The sequence below is a fragment of the Aureobasidium melanogenum genome (assembly GCF_000721775.1).
Source record: "Aureobasidium melanogenum CBS 110374 unplaced genomic scaffold scaffold_2, whole genome shotgun sequence".
Classification (NCBI taxonomy): Eukaryota; Fungi; Ascomycota; class Dothideomycetes; order Dothideales; family Saccotheciaceae; genus Aureobasidium; species Aureobasidium melanogenum.
Window position 1 is genome coordinate 743,092 of NW_024470054.1, and position 16,541 is coordinate 759,632.

A 16,541-nucleotide genomic window follows, 5' to 3' on the forward strand; every position below is an offset into this window, starting at 1 on the left:
CGTCATCTCCAAGGATGCCCCACTTTGTGCCCGATGCTTCCTTTCTCGGCCCGCTGCCTGCAGCCCGATTGCGGAGGTTAAATCCGGGCCTTTCTCTACTGCTGGGACTTCTCCTCGCACAACATCCAGCCCCTGCTATTAATACCTGTGCCTGGTCTTATCCAGTATCCAAAGGTCACTTTGTAATAATCCTCTGACCGGGGACCTGACCAGTCGAACCTAACAGGGGCAGCCATCATTGCGTCGAGACGAAGCTGACCATCAATCTGCATGAACGTTTACTGCTCATGCTTGACTGCACAGATCCAGCAACTGCACGATCTGGGTTGTCAAGAATCTGACATCTTCGAAAGTCGCAGCACTTCTCCACGTATTCATTGTATGTGAAACAGAACGAGGCTGCATTTCCGTTTCCCACGTTTTTTGTCCGAGATCTGCAAATGGCCGGTGTCACGGAGGCTTCAGCTACACAGAGGTATGTGGCTATCATTTCGTGAAGCCTCTCATGGCTGACATTTCTTTTTTGGTCTCCTAGTGCATGGCTCGAAGAGCTTGCAGATGTCGACCTCGAGTGGGACAACATATCGCTGCCAAGCACTCCAAAGCATCCGACACCTGGTACCGTCGCATTGTCTTCTTCAACCGAAGATGTTGCATCACTGCCACATGGCTTTTCAAATGCCATCTCCCGTCCGGTCCTGTCATCTTCAACAGACGACGACTTCTTTTGTGATACAACTGATTTCGAAACCTTCCTTCGCGAAACAGAAGGCGTCGACTTCTCTAGCACGGCATCGACTTTAACTCTAGCTTCCACACCCGCCGACTCATGCGTTCGCCCGGGATCATCTTCATCTGACCCTTCCACTACTCAGACTCCTAAGCGAATCATCCGGGGCACCTTTCCTCCAGCCTTAAAATCGAACTCGCCAATCCCGGGCCTCACATCCTCGATCTACCTCCGCACACTGTTTTGTCTCGGAGAAGCCTTGAACGTAGGATGCCAAGCCGCTCGCGACAATCAGGACATCATACTTGAGTTCTATTGTCGTGTTATGTCCTCTTACCGCGAAGACAACACACAGCATTTCGTGCTTGCTGATCTCACTCATGACAACCCGCCTTTCATCAATGCCGTATTTGCGTCTTAGAAAGGCGTGCCGCTGTTTGATGATGATGCCAGAGTCTTCCTCGATGGCAAGGACCACAATGGTAGAATGTGCAGATGCCTCGGCAAGATGAAGAGATATGGGAGTAAATGGGTATATGAGTTGATGAGCATCTGGCAGGCCACTTCTGATGATGTCAAGCATGTCGCTGATGTTGTGACCTGACGCTGCAGATGAATTTGCTGGATCTTTATATTTGGCTCTTGTTGTTCGAAGATCTCGTTGCTCTTTTGTGGTTGTTGCTTGGAGGGTTGGCTCAAATTTCTTGCTCATTTTGCTAAAATGTCAAGATTGCTGTTCGGAGAAGAAATCTCTTTAAAACATAAAAACAAAAGTCCTTTGCTCATGTCCATCACTATATCAACATCGGTTACTAGTGAGAATGACAAAGACGCTTCAGCGACCGAAGCAACTTGGGAACTCAACTATGGTCACTCGATCGGGTACAAATTCCGAACTACCTGCCCATAACACCATCATTGTCCGCTGTAACCACTGCAAACAGCCCGTGCTGAGGCACAAAGCCAAGGCCCACATCGAAGAGTGCATACAAAAGAAGCAAGGGTCACACCTGAGCTTCTAGCACTGCATGTGAAGGCACTCGAGTACGACAACCACGTCCATAACCGTAGCGGAAAGAGCCTGCTTCCCTGGTGGACGTGTACAAATTGGTGGTATTGCGTCAATGCAACGTATAATGGCGATTTTATCACGGCCTGGCGAGAAACAATGGCAAGGCACTTCTACATGACTTTGTTGGACACTATTATGCAATTTCATGGCTCCACTATGGCAGTCTTTCGCATATGGACAAGGTATGGTTATCACTCGGGACTGTAAGACAGCCAAGGGTGTTTACTCAATTCACCCGCCTTCTGCCTCTCCCTTGGATCTGAAGCCATCATCTTTCTCAAGAAATCGCAGAACAGGTCCAATTCATTGATAGGCATCATTCCTTGTGCGTCGCCTGCGAAGCTCTGTCCTACCAAAGTCTCCAAAGAGACAGGGAATCCATGTCCGTTGATGGCCTCCTGCTGGTATTCTTGTCCTCGTGCGGCATTTTCTAAGACGATGCTCGGGATGGGTCCAAAAGTAGATACCAGCAGTGCTATACGGTCTTGTTCTGCGGTCACGCCTGGACCTGGTCGTCCTACGAAAGGCAATTCTCCAGTCAGGAACTGGAAGAGCAGACAACCGAGACTGAAGATGTCAACACTAGGATCCCATGGTGCTTCCAGTGTGATTTCCGGCGCGCGCAGATATTCAGATTGGATGTCATCTGTAAGGTGTTGATCTATGAAGCAAGCGATACCCAAGTCGTTGAGGCGGAACTGCATATTCGGATCCATGAGCTCTGGGCCCGAAGATTGTGTGCGCACAAGATCTTCAATCTCCTGAGGCGATTGACCTTGGTCGTCCTTAAGGATGTTGGATGGCTGGAGGTCGGTATGGATAATGCCGCACTCGTTGTGTAGGAAGTCTAACGCTTCGAGCATTTGCTTTGCGATGTTTCTGACTGTTGGTGGAGGTATGCGCATGATGTGTCCAGTCGTGGCTTTTTCTGCGATGCTGTCGCCTAGCAAAGGCATGACCATGCAGACGTGTTTGCCTGTGGGCCCTTGGATCTCGAAGTGGTTCTTCAGGTAGGTAACATGGTTTCGCCCAGGATGTGTTGAGGTATTAGAACGCGCTGTTAATGCCTGCATGACTTCTAGCTCAAATATTTGGTGGTGACCATTGTAGAAGTCGCTATTCAGGATTTTAAGAGCAGCATGTTCGCCATTTCTGCAGATTGTCAGTACTGTGTTTGGGACAAGACGGAGGGAAGACTAACGTGCTGTCAATGACCAGCCAAACAGAAGCGTATCTGCCGGAGCCTAGATGTGTCTCTACTCTGTATCGATCCAAGAAGACCTGGCCAACCTCGACTTTGTAAAACTTGTCATTGACATTGTCGGTTAATGCTCTCTTGAGCAGCGAACGGAAACCCATGATGACTTTGTGGTATGCGTGGGAGAAGTGTACAAGACGAAGTTGGAAGAAGTAGATCGTAAACCAAGATGATCGAGGACAAAAGGAGTCTTGAACCAAATAGGTTAACACAAGCCTCCTACATACCTGTCTTCTTGCGCTCAAACGTTCAATCGGTGAAGTCATGCGCGAAAGTTTCCATATTCTCGAACAGAAGCCGAGGAACCTTAGCTGGTTTACATGTTTCTAACCAGTTCTCACACCTGGAAGTCGATGATTGGTCATACCTTTGGCGTTTGTGCTCAGGTAGCCAACTTGCTGTAGAACATGGCAGATACAATATTCCAAATCGATTGCTTTGTCACATAATACATTGTCACAAGGCAAGGAGATCAACAGGAACAATATTGAACGTCTGCGCAGATCAAGCAAGCCGATGAACTTGGAACCGTGGAGACACATCCGGCCGTGAGCCGGGCAGCCACCATGATGTCACGCCCAGACGCGATCCTGGCGCGTCTGCCTCTGCCTTCTCTGAAACACTTTTAGAGCTTCATGGTTTGAGCCTCCAACGTCCATAAGTACGAGTCAATTATCTTCGTTCTGAAACACATATTCGAGTACAACAAAGATGCCACCTCAACCAGTATACGTTTCTCCCAACCCTGAAACCACAAAGCGTGGTGCTTTTACCGAATTCTTCCTCGAGCGACAGTGTCCTGACGGAGCCGATTCCAAGTATAAGCATCTGTTCTTCACCCACCAGAACCTCATGAGAATGTTGATCAACGATTCTGCCATGGACCCAAACCGAGAGCAGACCTTCTCTACACCAGCAAACAGTAAGAACAAGGTGTACTTCATGTAAGGAATTGCTTGTTGTCTATGTCTGTTCATCATGCTGACATACTTGCATAGGTGGGACTTTGTCACCCGTACCTTTCAAATGCTTGTAGCAACTGTCAACCCAGGGAACCCCAGCAACAGCGGTGAAGCTTGGATGGTACGTTCGTGTGAACGCTGTACCATGCACATGCTAACTGAAGGTTAGGACATCTTGACGAGGTCAATGCTGGCTCAGCAGTTAATTCTCGACACAACTGGCAGACTGGAGCAAATGAACCAGTCTGTTGGCTACAACGACGATGCTGGCATCGAATTCAGTGCCGAGATCAAGGCAGAGGCGGAGAAGCTGGATGATATTTAGAGAGCTGGATTCTCAAGACATGAAGTAATGAAATGTGGCTGGGACACATACGAATTAACAAAGCAACCCATGAAATTGTCAAGAAGCCTCGCAAGCTCCACCAGAGCAGTAAACAGTTGCAGCACCTTCCTGCATACTCAAGCATGTGGAATACAGACCATTAAAAGGCACACACGGTTTAGGAAGCAGGAACAATTACATAGAGAGTCGATCACTTGTTGCCTCTCGATAGCATCTTGTTTCCTGTTATTGTTGTACATCCCTACAGTTATAACAGACTTTATAGCACTCAGGAAGGGAGCACGAAAGTTGCAGCATGGTTGTTGATCAATTGATCGGAAGTCGGAGCTTTGGACCCTCAAATGAGGGAAACGCTTGGACCTCCTCCTGGCAAAAAAATACAACTCGACAAGCAAATGCGTCGCTTTCCCTCTTGACATCCTCTCCCAAAGGCATATCTCTCTGCCTTTGTTCTGTTTTGCTTTTTTCTTTCCTTTTTGATACCCCGAATAATCTCAAGATGGATGAGCAGCAGTTCGTCGGACTCCTCGAGAGTCTGATGCAGCGTGAGTCCATGACTTCAGGCCACTCTTATTTCGAGGCTGACTGAAGACAACAGCCGACACCGACCGTGTCAAGGCCGCAACTGCCACCTTGAACAAGACATACTACAGCAACCCTGCTTCGCTCACAGCCTTGCTCCACATCTTGGTTTCGCACCAGAGCCCCAACCTTCGTCAGCTGGCTGCCATCGAATCTCGCAAGCTTGTCAAGAAGCACTGGCTCGACCTGCCCAACGACCAGAAGCCCCAAATCCGCGAGCAGCTCCTGCAGTCCACTCTCAATGAGGATCAGTCACTCGCCCGTCACTCAAAGGCCCGCGTCATTGCATCGATCGCCCAGATTGACCTTGCCGATGGCCAATGGTCCGACCTCCCCGACTTCTTGCAGAAGGCCTCGACCAGCCAGACTGCCAGCCACCGCGAGGTTGGTGTCTACATCATCTACACACTGCTCGAGACCATGCCCGATATGTTCCAAGAGAACATGGGCGCTATGCTCCAGCTCTTCACACAAACCATCCAGGACCCCGAGAACGCCGAGGTCAGAATCAACACAATGCTTGCTCTTTCCGAGATCTGCATGGTTCTTGACACCGACGAGGATCCCCAATCGCTCAAGGCTTTCCAAAATACCATTCCACACATGGTCCGCGTTCTGCAGCAGGCTGTTGACGACGGTGAGGAGGATCGCGCCATGCAGGCCTTCGAGGTCTTCAACAAACTCCTCAGTTACGAGTCGGCCTTCTTGAACGCCCACTTTGGCGATCTCATGCAGTTCATGATGCAACTCGCCGCCAACACCAACATCGACGACGACTCGCGTTCCCAGGCTCTTTCTTTCCTCATGCAGGCTGTCAGATACCGCAAGCTCAAGGTCCAGGGTCTGCGCATTGGTGAGCAGCTTACCACCACTTCTCTCCACATTGTCACCGAGCTTGGTGAGCTTTCCGCCGAGGGCGAGGACATTACTCCTGCCCGCTCTGCTCTTGGTCTGCTCGACATTCTTTCCGAGAACCTCCCTCCTAGCCAAGTCGCTGTTCCTCTCCTCCGCGCCATTGGTCCCTTCGTCCAGAACCCCAACGCTGACTACCGTCGCGCTGGTATTCTCGCTTTGGGTATGTGCGTTGAGGGTGCTCCTGATTTCATCAGCACTCAGCTTGCTGAGATTCTCCCCATGGTCCTCCACTTGCTCGAGGATCCCGAGGTTCGCGTCCGCTCGGCTGCTTTGAACGGTGTTGCCAGACTTGCCGACGATCTCGCTGAAGAGATGGGCAAGGAGCACGCCCGTTTGATCCCTGCTCTCGTCAAGAACTTCGACCTCGCTATGCAGCAGCTTAACGGTCCTGCTGGTGACGAGAACCTGGCCATCATCAAGCAGAGCTGTATGGCCATTGACTCCCTGATTGAAGGTCTCGACAAGGAGGACGCTTCCAAGTACGTTGGCGAGCTGGTTCCTAGACTCAGCCCCCTGTTCCAGCACCCCGATGTCAAGGTCCAGATCTCGGCAATCGGTGCCACTGGTTCCATCGCCTCTGCCAGCGAGGAGGCTTTCATGCCTTACTTCGAGGGCACCATGCAGACTCTTGGCCAATTTGTTTCTCTCAAGGATTCCGAGGACGAGCTCGAGCTCCGTGGCGTTGTCTGCGACTCGCTTGGCAAGATCGCTTCTGCTGTCGGCGCCGATGCCTTCCAGCCTTACGTTACCCCCCTCATGCAGGCTTCTGAGGAGGCCCTCCACCTCGACCACCCCAGACTCCGTGAGACCAGCTATATTCTCTGGAGCACTATGTCCAAGGTTTACGACGACAAGTTTGCCCCCTACCTTGCTGGTGTCGTCAAGGGCCTGATCGAGTGCCTTCAGCAAGACGAGAGCGAGGACGGTGTTACCCTCGGCGAGGAAGCCAGAGAGCTTCTTGGTCAAGAGATTACCATCGCCGGAAAGAAGGTCAAGGTTGCTGATATTGATGCTGGCGCCGACGATGATACCACCATCGACATCGACGACGAGGACGAGGATGACTGGGATGACCTTGGTGCTGTCACTGCCGTCGCTATGGAGAAGGAGATCGCTGTTGAGGTTATCGGTGACGTTCTCACCCACACTCGCGGTCACTTCCTGCCCTACTTCCAGCAGTGTGTTGAGGCTGTTCTCGCCCTTGTTGACCACACTTTCGAGGGTGTTCGCAGATCTGCCATCGGTACTCTTTGGAGAGGTTACGCCGCTCTCTGGTCCTTGGCTGAGGACCAAGGCATGGCCAAGTGGCAATCTGGCCTTCCTCTCAAGGTCCAGGCCACTGAGGACCTGATGAAGCTCGGTAGCTTGATCATGACTGCTACTATTGCTCTCTGGCAGGACGAAGTTGACCGGTACGTAACTAATCATTTCTCATTCCCAGCAAACATCCTTTTCATGATGACTACACTTCGTTACACCCAGCTCACTTTGATGCACAAATGTGCACTTGATGCGAACGCGATTCTGTTTCTGATTCGATCTCTTGATCACTTCCTTTGCCTCTCACTCTTTTGTCGAGTCTGAATCAATAGCTGACATGATTTTTATAGTGGTACCGTCACCGACATCCACCGCAACCTCGCCGCTACCCTTAAGCTTTGCGGACCTGCCATCCTGACCGCCAACATTGGCGAGAACGCCGCTCCCCCAGTCCAGCAAATCGTCGAGATGGTCATCTCCATCTTGCAGAAGAAGCACATCTGCCAACAAGACCTCGATGGCGAGGACGAGTTCGATGCTGAGATGGAGTCATCCGAGTACGACTGGCTGGTCATCGAGACCGCCATGGAGGTCATCACCTGCCTTGCCGCTGCCCTCGGCGAGTCCTTCGGTGAGCTCTGGCAAATCTTCGAGAAGCCTGTTGTCAAGTACATCAGCGGACAGGAGAAGTACGAGCGCAGCGCTGCTGTTGGCACCATCGCCGAGGCCATTGGTAACATGGGTGCTTCCGTCACTCCTTACACCGGTAGCCTTATGAAGATGCTGCTCAAGCGCCTTGGAGACGAGGATCCGGAGGTTCGTAGTAACGCAGCCTACGGTACCGGTCTCCTCTGCGAGAAGAGCACCGACGAGAACCAGATCACTGGCCAGTACAACACTATCCTTGGCAAGCTCGAGCCTCTGTTGCACCAACAGCAGGAGGCCCGTCTGCTCGACAACTCTGCCGGCTGTGTTGCTCGCATGATCAAGAGACACCCTAACAACGTTCCTCTTGCTGAGGTTCTTCCCGTTCTGATCCAGCTCCTTCCTCTCAGAGAGGATTACGAGGAGAACGAGGCCGTCTTTGAGATGATCGTTTCGCTCTACCAGCAGCAGAACACTGTCATCCAGGGTCTTACCGGATCCATCTTGCCAGTTCTGCAAAAGGTGCTGAGCCCTCCTGAGGAGCAGCTCAGCGACGAGACCCGTCAAAAGGTGATGCAGTTGGCGCAGTACCTCCAGTCGCAATAAGAAGCGACATGTAGTGGAGATGTTTTTTGTGAAGTCTGAGAAGCTACGTTGTCACGCACTAGAGGATACCCCGAGCATAGAGCTCTTTCTTGTTCTTGTTTTTAGTTTTGCATAGCTTGCGGAAATGTTCAAAAGTACATTTGTTTATTCAAACATTGTTTGCCAGAGTCCAAGTGTCTGCTTGTTGCAGTGACCTAGAAATGGTCACAAGGAAGGAAGTCCGACGAGAGTTGTCGGTTGGACGGTTTGGCAAGGGCGGGTCGGACGGTTGAACCCTGATTTCCTGATGATCCTCATGTGGCTTTTGCTTATTAGTCGGTACTGCAGTAAACAGAGTTTCAGTCTTCCTTGTAATGCACCGTCACTGTGCATGGCCCTTCCGCGGTTAGCAGCTGAAGCCTGGTAGTTCTCCTTTTCTTGTCGCCATTGTCGCACATCTCTGACACGACCATGCGCAGCCCGGAGTGCTGAGAAGCACAATACGATAGTCCCGAAGCCCAAGAGATTACAGGACCATCGCCATGTCTGGCCGCACACCAGCAGGAGGGAGCGCAGACAGGACGCGTCCCCCTCTTGCGAGGTTGGGCAGCTCTTCAGCCAGAGGTCCTACACTGTCGACAGCAGCTCGTCCTGGAAGCAGTGCGTCTGTCAGATCTGCAACAAGTAGCACTGCAGCGACAGCAGCCCGACAGCCTTTGCGCATGGCCAGCGTTGAAGAGAACAAGAGACCGACCCTCAATGGTGTGTCAAGGCGCATGTCATCTATGAACAGTGTTCCTACCACCTCAAGGCCTTCTTCACGACTGAGTACTACATCGTCGTCTACCACTCGAACTCCTACGACAGCCAGCAGGACCGCTCCCAGGGCACCTCTGAACTCGACACCGACACCTCGCGCTCCTTTGAACTCGACTCCTCGTGCTCCTCTAAATTCGACTCCTCGTGCCACTGCTGCTCCGACTACAGTCAATCGTACACCGAGACTGGCTGCTACTGCGAACCCAAATACTCCCAAGACCCTTTCGACAGCCCCTAAAGCACCCACCACCGCTCCGAAAGCGACCACTCCGAGGAAACTGGCGGTGAGGACCTCGCTAGGAAAAATGGAGAAACCCACACTATCTAGTCCTGTCGCACTTTCCAGGTACATATACCTTTTCCTAGTCAGCTCGAGCTATTCAAGCTAATCATGAACAGCGATCTGAATACGTCTTCTGATCGACCACCTTCTCCACTGGGACCCATGTTCAAGTCACCACCTAAACTGCGCAAGTACTCCGCCGTCTCCGATGTCGACACCGATCAGATGAAGCAAAAAAGCCACGCGCGCTCACAATCTGCTACCGTTGGTCGTCCTTCGACCGCTCCCGAGACCCAGGAACAAAAAATGCGAGACATGCGCATAATGGGAGATTTGCTTCGCGAAGCTAACGTGAGAGAGGCCATGAAGGAGGAGATTGCAGAGCTCAAGGCCGAAGTCGAGAGGCTACAACGTCCCAAAAGCCCTGTAAAACCGGACAATTGGGCAGGTACTTTCACCGTGGATGAGATGGAAGAGATGGAAGCATCACACCTGGAAGAAGTTCAGGGAATCAGAGGCGATTATGAAAGACAAAGACGCGCTACTGAGGAAGAGCATGCGACCGAGATGCGCAGCTTAAGAGCTGAACTCGATCAAATGGAATCCATGAAGGCTGAGCATGAAAAAACTCTTGCAGCTGCACATGCCAAACTCGAGGCCGAATCCGAGGAATTGAAGAAGACCTCGGCCATGCTGAGAGATTTGAAGAGCACACACGCCAAGGAGCTGCAGGACTTAAAGGCTGAACATGCCTCCAACGCCGAGAGTCTTCGTAATGACCATACCAGTGAAATCAAGGAGCTCAAATCACAGCTCGAAGTACAGCGCAAACGTGCCGCTTCTATTGATAAGCTGAAGGCCAATCATGCTAGAGCGCTTGACCAACTGCGATCAGAGCTGGACGACCAAACAGAGGAAACAGCGACAATAAGCAAGCTCAAAGAAACATATGATGCCGAGATCTCAACTTTAAAGTCTCAGCTGCAAGACCACAAACAACGAGCGGACTCTAACGAGAATCTGAGCGTGAAGCAATCCGACGAGATCAGCAAGCTGCAATCGCAACTGGACGCCTTCTCCAACGATGCGTCCGCGGCTGATCAAGCCAAAGCAGCTCACGAGGTCGAGGTAACCGAACTCAAGTCGATATTGGACGAACAAAGCGAGCGCGCCGCTTCAGCCTTGAAGGACCTCGAAACCCTGCGAGCAGAAACAGATGAAAGGTCTAAAGATACTTCTGAGGTTGACAAGCTCAAGGCAGAGCATGAGAACGAGGTTTCCGAGCTGAGAGCACAATTGCAAAAGCATAAAAAGCGAGCGATGTCGATCAATAAACTCAAGGAGACCCATGCTAAGGAACTGGAAACCTTAAGGTCGGAGCTGGAATCAGAAGCAACCAAGGTATCTCAAATTTCTGTTAACGACATCGATCACCTCAAATCCGAACACGAAGCCCAACTTTCCGAACTCCGTGCTGAACTCGACGCGCAGAAGAAGGCATCATCCAGGCTTGCTGGTGTAGAAGACAAGATTGCATCCGTTCAAGCTGCCCTGGAGGAGAGTAAATCTGCTGCATCAAAACAGGAGAAGAAACTGCGGGAGAGCATTCAGAATAAGGAACAAGACAGCGAGCAATTGGTTCAGGTCATAAAGGATCTGGAAGCTGAGATTGACCGTGTGCAAGAACAGCTAGATCTGGATGCCGTAAAGCAGGAGAAGGAACGCAAGGAGATTCAAGATGTACGAAAGAAGCTTGAAGCAGAGCTCACCGAGCTACGGAAGACAGCGACGCAGGACAAAGAACGACTCAACAGGGAAAGCACTCAGGCGAACGAATTAGTCAGCAAGCTTCAAGAAGAGTTGGCATCTCTGCGTCAAGCTCATCAGGAGGAGCGAGAAAACGTCAGAAGTGCTGCTGACGAGACCAAGCGAGCTAGTGAAGCACTTCAACAAGAACTGGCTACTCTTCGTGAGGAACATGCAAAGCAAGCAACCGAGAAGAATGACGCCGTTCAGGGCGCTGAGAAAGCATTGGAACAGCTAAAGCAAGATGCCGAAGAAGCCAAGAAACAGCACGCCGACGAGATTGCTCGTGCAGAGGAAAAGACTGCAGAGAGCGAACGTGTATTACGAGATCTGCACAGTCAGTTGGAGACTCTGCAGTTGCTTCATGAGCAAGAAGCCAAACAGCGAGCTGAAGAGGCGGAAGCATCCAGCGGTCTACTAGAGAGCCTCAGGCGCGAGTTTGAAGAGTCACAACGTGACGGCAGCGACAAGTCTAGGATCGCCGAGAATCTACAGAAAGAACTGGAGGAGCTTCACCAAGCGAGGGCGAGTGCTGAATCGGAGCACAGCGATAAAACGTCTAAGCTCAACAGTCTCGTCGAAAAGTTGCAGGCCGAAGTCGCCGAGTTCCAGAAAGCAAAAGAGCAATTTATGAACGAACGAGAACAAGAATCCAAGGACCACAATGCCGCCATCGAGAATCTACAAGACCAGAACTCGGAGCTGCAGCAAAGTCTTCAGGATGCCAAATCAGCTTCTGATGCCGAGAGCGAGAAGCTCAAGGAGACTCTCGAGTCTGTTCAGGCGGAAGTCGCACGACTCAAGTCTCGAGAGCAGGAAATTTCGAGTGCAAAGGAGGCAGAGCTCAAGAGCTTAGCAGGAACAATTGAGAACTTGCAGTCGAGGATCCAATCTCTGACGCGCGAAGCTGAAGATAGCAAGAGCACTCATGAGGCCGAAGTAAAGTCCATGGAAAATGTCGTTTCTGGACTACAAGCTCAAGTTACGACTCTTGAGCAAGCGAGGGATGAGTCTATCAAAGCTTTTACTGATGAGACCAGTGCGCTTCGTAGTACAATGTCTGAGCTCGAAGAACAACTTCTGAAATCAAGATCAGATGGTGAAGCTGTGCTGAAGGCTAAGGAGGATGAGCTTTCGGAGCTACGCACCAATCTTGATCAAGCTCAAGCACATCTCGAGCAAGCAAAGAACGACTCTGCAAGTGCCTTGAGCGAGGAAACTGCAGCTCTCAAGCAGGCAATAACCAACCTCGAAGGACAACTGCAGGACACGCGCTCAGATAGTGAGAATGCTCTCAAGGTCAAAGACGAGGAGCTTTCTGTGCTCCGGACCAACCTTGAACAAGCTCAGACTGCTCTCGAGCAAGCAAAGAGTGATGCTTCCAAAGCTCTGAATGAGCAAGAGGACAAGTTCAAGCAGAGCATTTCTGAACTCGAAGAGCAAATCGACAAGCTGCACACTGAGTACACAACTACGCTTAAGAGCAAGGAAGATGAGCTTGTGGCTTCACAAGACAGTCTTCAGAAAGCTGAAACTCAGTTGGCAGAAAGCCAGGAGTCATTTGCTGACGAGATTGCTGTCCTCGAGAAAGGAATATCTGGATTGGAAGAGCAAATTCAAAAGGCGCGCTCTGAACATCAAGATGTTCTCCAAGCCAAGGAAAGTGAACTTTCTGAGCTGCGTGGTAATCTTGAGATAGCCGAATCGAAGGCAGCTGCTAGTGAGAAGTCTTTGGCCGATGCTCGGGAGACAGACTCAGGTCAGAACCATGAAGGCGAGTTGAAGGATCTTCAGATCGTGGTCAGCAGATTTCAAGATCAAGTCGCAGCTCTGGAGCAAGCAAAGGAGAATCTGAGCAAAGCCCTCGAAGAAAAGAACGCTGCTCTTGAGCAAGCAGATGCCACTCGCAATAATGAGAGCAAGGCAGAAGTCCCCTCGACAGCCATCGACGAGCTGCGAGAACAAGTTACGACTTTGACTTCTGAGAAGAACGACTTGACCAAGACTTTCGAGGAAAAGACCTCGGCTCTCGAGCAGACAATTTCCAGTCTTGAAGATCAGATGCAACAAGCTCATATTGGCCACGAAAATGCTTTGACCGATAAAACCCAGCAAGTACTAGAGTTGAATGAGCTTCTAGAAAGGGCCCAAGCGACGGCGTCTGATAGAACGCAGTCTAACGATGATCATGGTGCTGAGTTGAACAACCTGCAAGCCTCGATTGATCAATTGCAAGCGCAGGTTGCGACTCTTGAGTCTGCCAAGGGCGAGTTGATCAAGGACCTCGAAGCTAGGATTGCTGCTCACGAGCAGACTGTCTCAGATCTCGAGAAACAGATTAAACAAGATCACTTGGATCACGAAGACGTCTTGAAGACCAAAGACCTCGCAATCTCGGAGACTCAAGAAGCTCTCGAATGGGCACGTGGAAAAGTCTCTGATACCGAGAAAATCCTTGAATCGAAGGACAATGAGCTCTCGATCTTGCGCGAGAGCCTTGAGAAGGTCCAGACCGAGGCTTCTTCCACTCGCAAGTCTCTTCACGAGACTCGCGCCTCCTTTGACGGTCTGCAAAAAGACAAGTCCAGCACAGAAGAATTGCTAGCTCAGATTAAGCGTGAGAGACTGGAAAGCGAAAATGCTCTCCAGAGAAGAAACGCAGAGATCAATGACTTGTGGGCCTCTCTTGAGCAGTCTCAGGCAGGTTCCAGAGAAGCACTGGCTGAGCTGCAATCCTTGCGTGAGAACAATACAGCTATGTCTGATCTCGAGCGCCAGATGAAGCAGTTGAGAAGCGAAAATGAGAAGGCAATTCGAAGTCGAGACTCGGAGATTCGCAAGCTTCGTGAAGCTGTGGAGAGAGGAGAATTGGCAGCATCAAACCTTCAGCAAGCACGCACAGCCATGAGCGATATGGAAACACAATTCGAAGATCAATTGGCTCAGCTGGAACACCAAATCAGAAAGAAGCAAACCGAGTTTGACGATTTGCACGAATCATATGAGAGGTCGCAGGCAGACTATGCTGAGATGGGAGACTTGCTTGGTACGACAAATGAGCGCTTGCAGAAGTCTTATGTTGAGGCCGAGAGGTTGCAAGAACAACTCAACAGCAAGAACGACGAGGTGTTCAGCCTGAATGTATCCTTGGAGAGCGCACAAAGGAAGACCGCTGAGAAGCAGGCAGAGCTGACCGAGCTCCGCTCATCGAGGGAAGACGAAACCCTGGCTTTGAGGAACCAACTCAATCAGCAGATTCAATCTGTGCAAAAAGCACAAGCCGAAGCTGAAGACCTCAAGGCCTCACTCGAAGAATCCCGGGTTGAGATCACTGCATTGCAGAGTGCCCAGAGTGCTGGTGCCGAGTTGTCACAACACATCCAATACGTCCATGCAGAGTACGAGGAAACACTCCAAGCCAAGAATGCTGAGATCGAGCAGCACCGCGCAGCCTTCGAGAAAGCACAGCAAGAGGCTGCTGATTTCGCTCGCACTCTGGCAGATTCGACAGCTGAGCTTGAGGAACTGCACAAATCGATCGATGTGTTGACTGTGGATGGTGGTAACAAGGACAATGACCATGCTGCTGCAATCGCCAGAGTTGAGAAGGAACTGAAGGACAAACACATTGAAGAGATTCGCAGCATACAAGAGGCCCATACATGGGAAATCGCTGGTCTACAGAGGGAGCCTGATACTAGGTCCCCCGACTCGTTCCGCAATGCCTTGATTCAAGAGAAACGCGAGCTGGAAGTTGCTTTTGCTGAAACCGAGCGTTTGTACGTTGAACAAGTCGAGTCTTTGAAGTCAGGAATGCACGCTCAGATTGCTGAGCTAAGGGATGAGCTGGCAACAACCACAGATGAGAAGTTCGAGTTGATGCAGAAGCTCGACGAAGCGCAGGGTCAGCGTGAGGTCACACCTGCCACGCCGACCTCTCCCCAGAGTGCGCAGAGGAAGTTGTCGGCCCTCCGGGCCGACTATGATGCTCGTGTTCTGGAGTTCGAGACCAGACATCGTGACCTCGTGCGCCAACAAGAAGAAACCCTGGAAGCCCATCGTGCCGAAACCGAGGCCAAACTCCAACTAGCAGAAGAGCGTCGTCGCGAACTCATTCGTGAACACGAGGAGAATCTGTTCAACCAAGCTGCCGAGTTTGAGAAGTCAAAGAACTTCTCAGTTGATGCACTGAACGCTAGACACTACACTGAATTGAAGAAGCGAGATGATGCTATTGATTCTCTGCGAGAAGAACTCAATTCATTGAAAAAACACGTCCAGAGACTGCGAGCTGAGGATTCTGCAGCGCAAAGTCCTGCAGCGCAGAGTCCTGCAATCAATGTTGAGACTTCAGAACCTCAGAATGTAGAGGATGATGATGCACAGGCAGGAGCCACACCAGGTGCTCTTGAGGAAGGAACCAGATTCGAGGAGTTCCTCACACCAATGGAAACACAAGAAGAGCAAGAGCCACAATTTGAAGACGCAGACACGACACAAACATCCGCACCTGCCGACTCAGACGCAGATTCAGACAACTCCTACGACATGGACTTCACCCACCTCGACTCTCAAATCGACGCCTCAGAACCCTCTCCAGCAACAAAAAAGCTCACCGTCGATACCGCAAACCCTATCACCACCTCCAACGACGAAACCTCAACACCACTCGACCAACAACAACCCCCCAGCGCAACAACAACATACTCGAACTCAGCTCTAACCTCTCAACTCACCCACCTCGAAGCAGCCCTCGAACTCTCCCGCAAAGAAACCTTCCACGAGCGCGCAAACCTGCAATCCCAACTCACTTCCCTGCGCGCCGAACTCGAAGCCACAAAAGCAGAAAAAGCATCTTTGCAATCCAAACTCGCGAATTTCAACGCCCAGATGGATGAAAAGATTTTCGAACTTGGGGGTGTGGAAGATGATGATGTGTTTTATACTGGTGATAAGGATGGGAAAGAAGCAAAGAAGAAAAATACTATTGAAGGTACGTTGGCCAGTCTAAGATTACAGGCTAAACAGCTTGAAGAGTTGAATGAAGAGTTTTTGAGTCAGAGTATGCGGTGGAGTGGGATTTTGCCGTTGAAGCAGATGTAAATCTTGTAATATAGAGAAGGGAGTTTTCGGTAGTTGTTTGTATGTGTAGGCATTATGGGTGGAACTTTTCTGTATAATGGTTATGGACCAATCTGTTTCTTGTTCATCTAGGACGCACTTCCCATTCTGAAATGCTTCTGCTCACATCCTTGACCCCGTATCATCTTACGAGTGT

At 50.8% G+C, this 16,541-nt stretch overlaps 4 protein-coding genes across 4 annotated transcripts; 3 read left to right on the forward strand and 1 right to left on the reverse strand.

Annotated features, from left to right (window-relative positions):
• Positions 1-440: 440 nt before the first annotated feature.
• M437DRAFT_72055 (uncharacterized protein) lies at positions 441-1,151 on the forward strand (the record flags this gene model as incomplete). The annotated part of the gene is made up of 2 exons (XM_041025785.1): positions 441-475; positions 536-1,151. 2 exons carry the CDS (start codon positions 441-443, stop codon positions 1,149-1,151), a joined length of 651 nt encoding a protein of 216 aa, XP_040883507.1.
• Positions 1,152-1,993: 842 nt separating this feature from the next.
• Positions 1,994-3,161, reverse strand: M437DRAFT_72056 (kinase-like protein; the record flags this gene model as incomplete). Its single annotated transcript, XM_041025786.1, has 2 exons — positions 1,994-2,954; positions 3,004-3,161. 2 exons carry the CDS (start codon positions 3,159-3,161, stop codon positions 1,994-1,996), a joined length of 1,119 nt encoding a protein of 372 aa, XP_040883508.1.
• Positions 3,162-3,771: 610 nt separating this feature from the next.
• Positions 3,772-4,347, forward strand: M437DRAFT_80975 (uncharacterized protein; the record flags this gene model as incomplete). The annotated part of the gene is made up of 3 exons (XM_041027461.1): positions 3,772-4,004; positions 4,059-4,143; positions 4,192-4,347. The coding sequence occupies 3 exons, from the start codon at positions 3,772-3,774 to the stop codon at positions 4,345-4,347; spliced, it is 474 nt and encodes a 157-aa protein (XP_040883509.1).
• A 520-nt stretch (positions 4,348-4,867) lies between these two features.
• On the forward strand, positions 4,868-8,376 carry M437DRAFT_39522 (ARM repeat-containing protein; the record flags this gene model as incomplete). Its single annotated transcript, XM_041020026.1, has 3 exons — positions 4,868-4,913; positions 4,967-7,277; positions 7,476-8,376. The coding sequence occupies 3 exons, from the start codon at positions 4,868-4,870 to the stop codon at positions 8,374-8,376; spliced, it is 3,258 nt and encodes a 1,085-aa protein (XP_040883510.1).
• Positions 8,377-16,541: the final 8,165 nt, after the last annotated feature.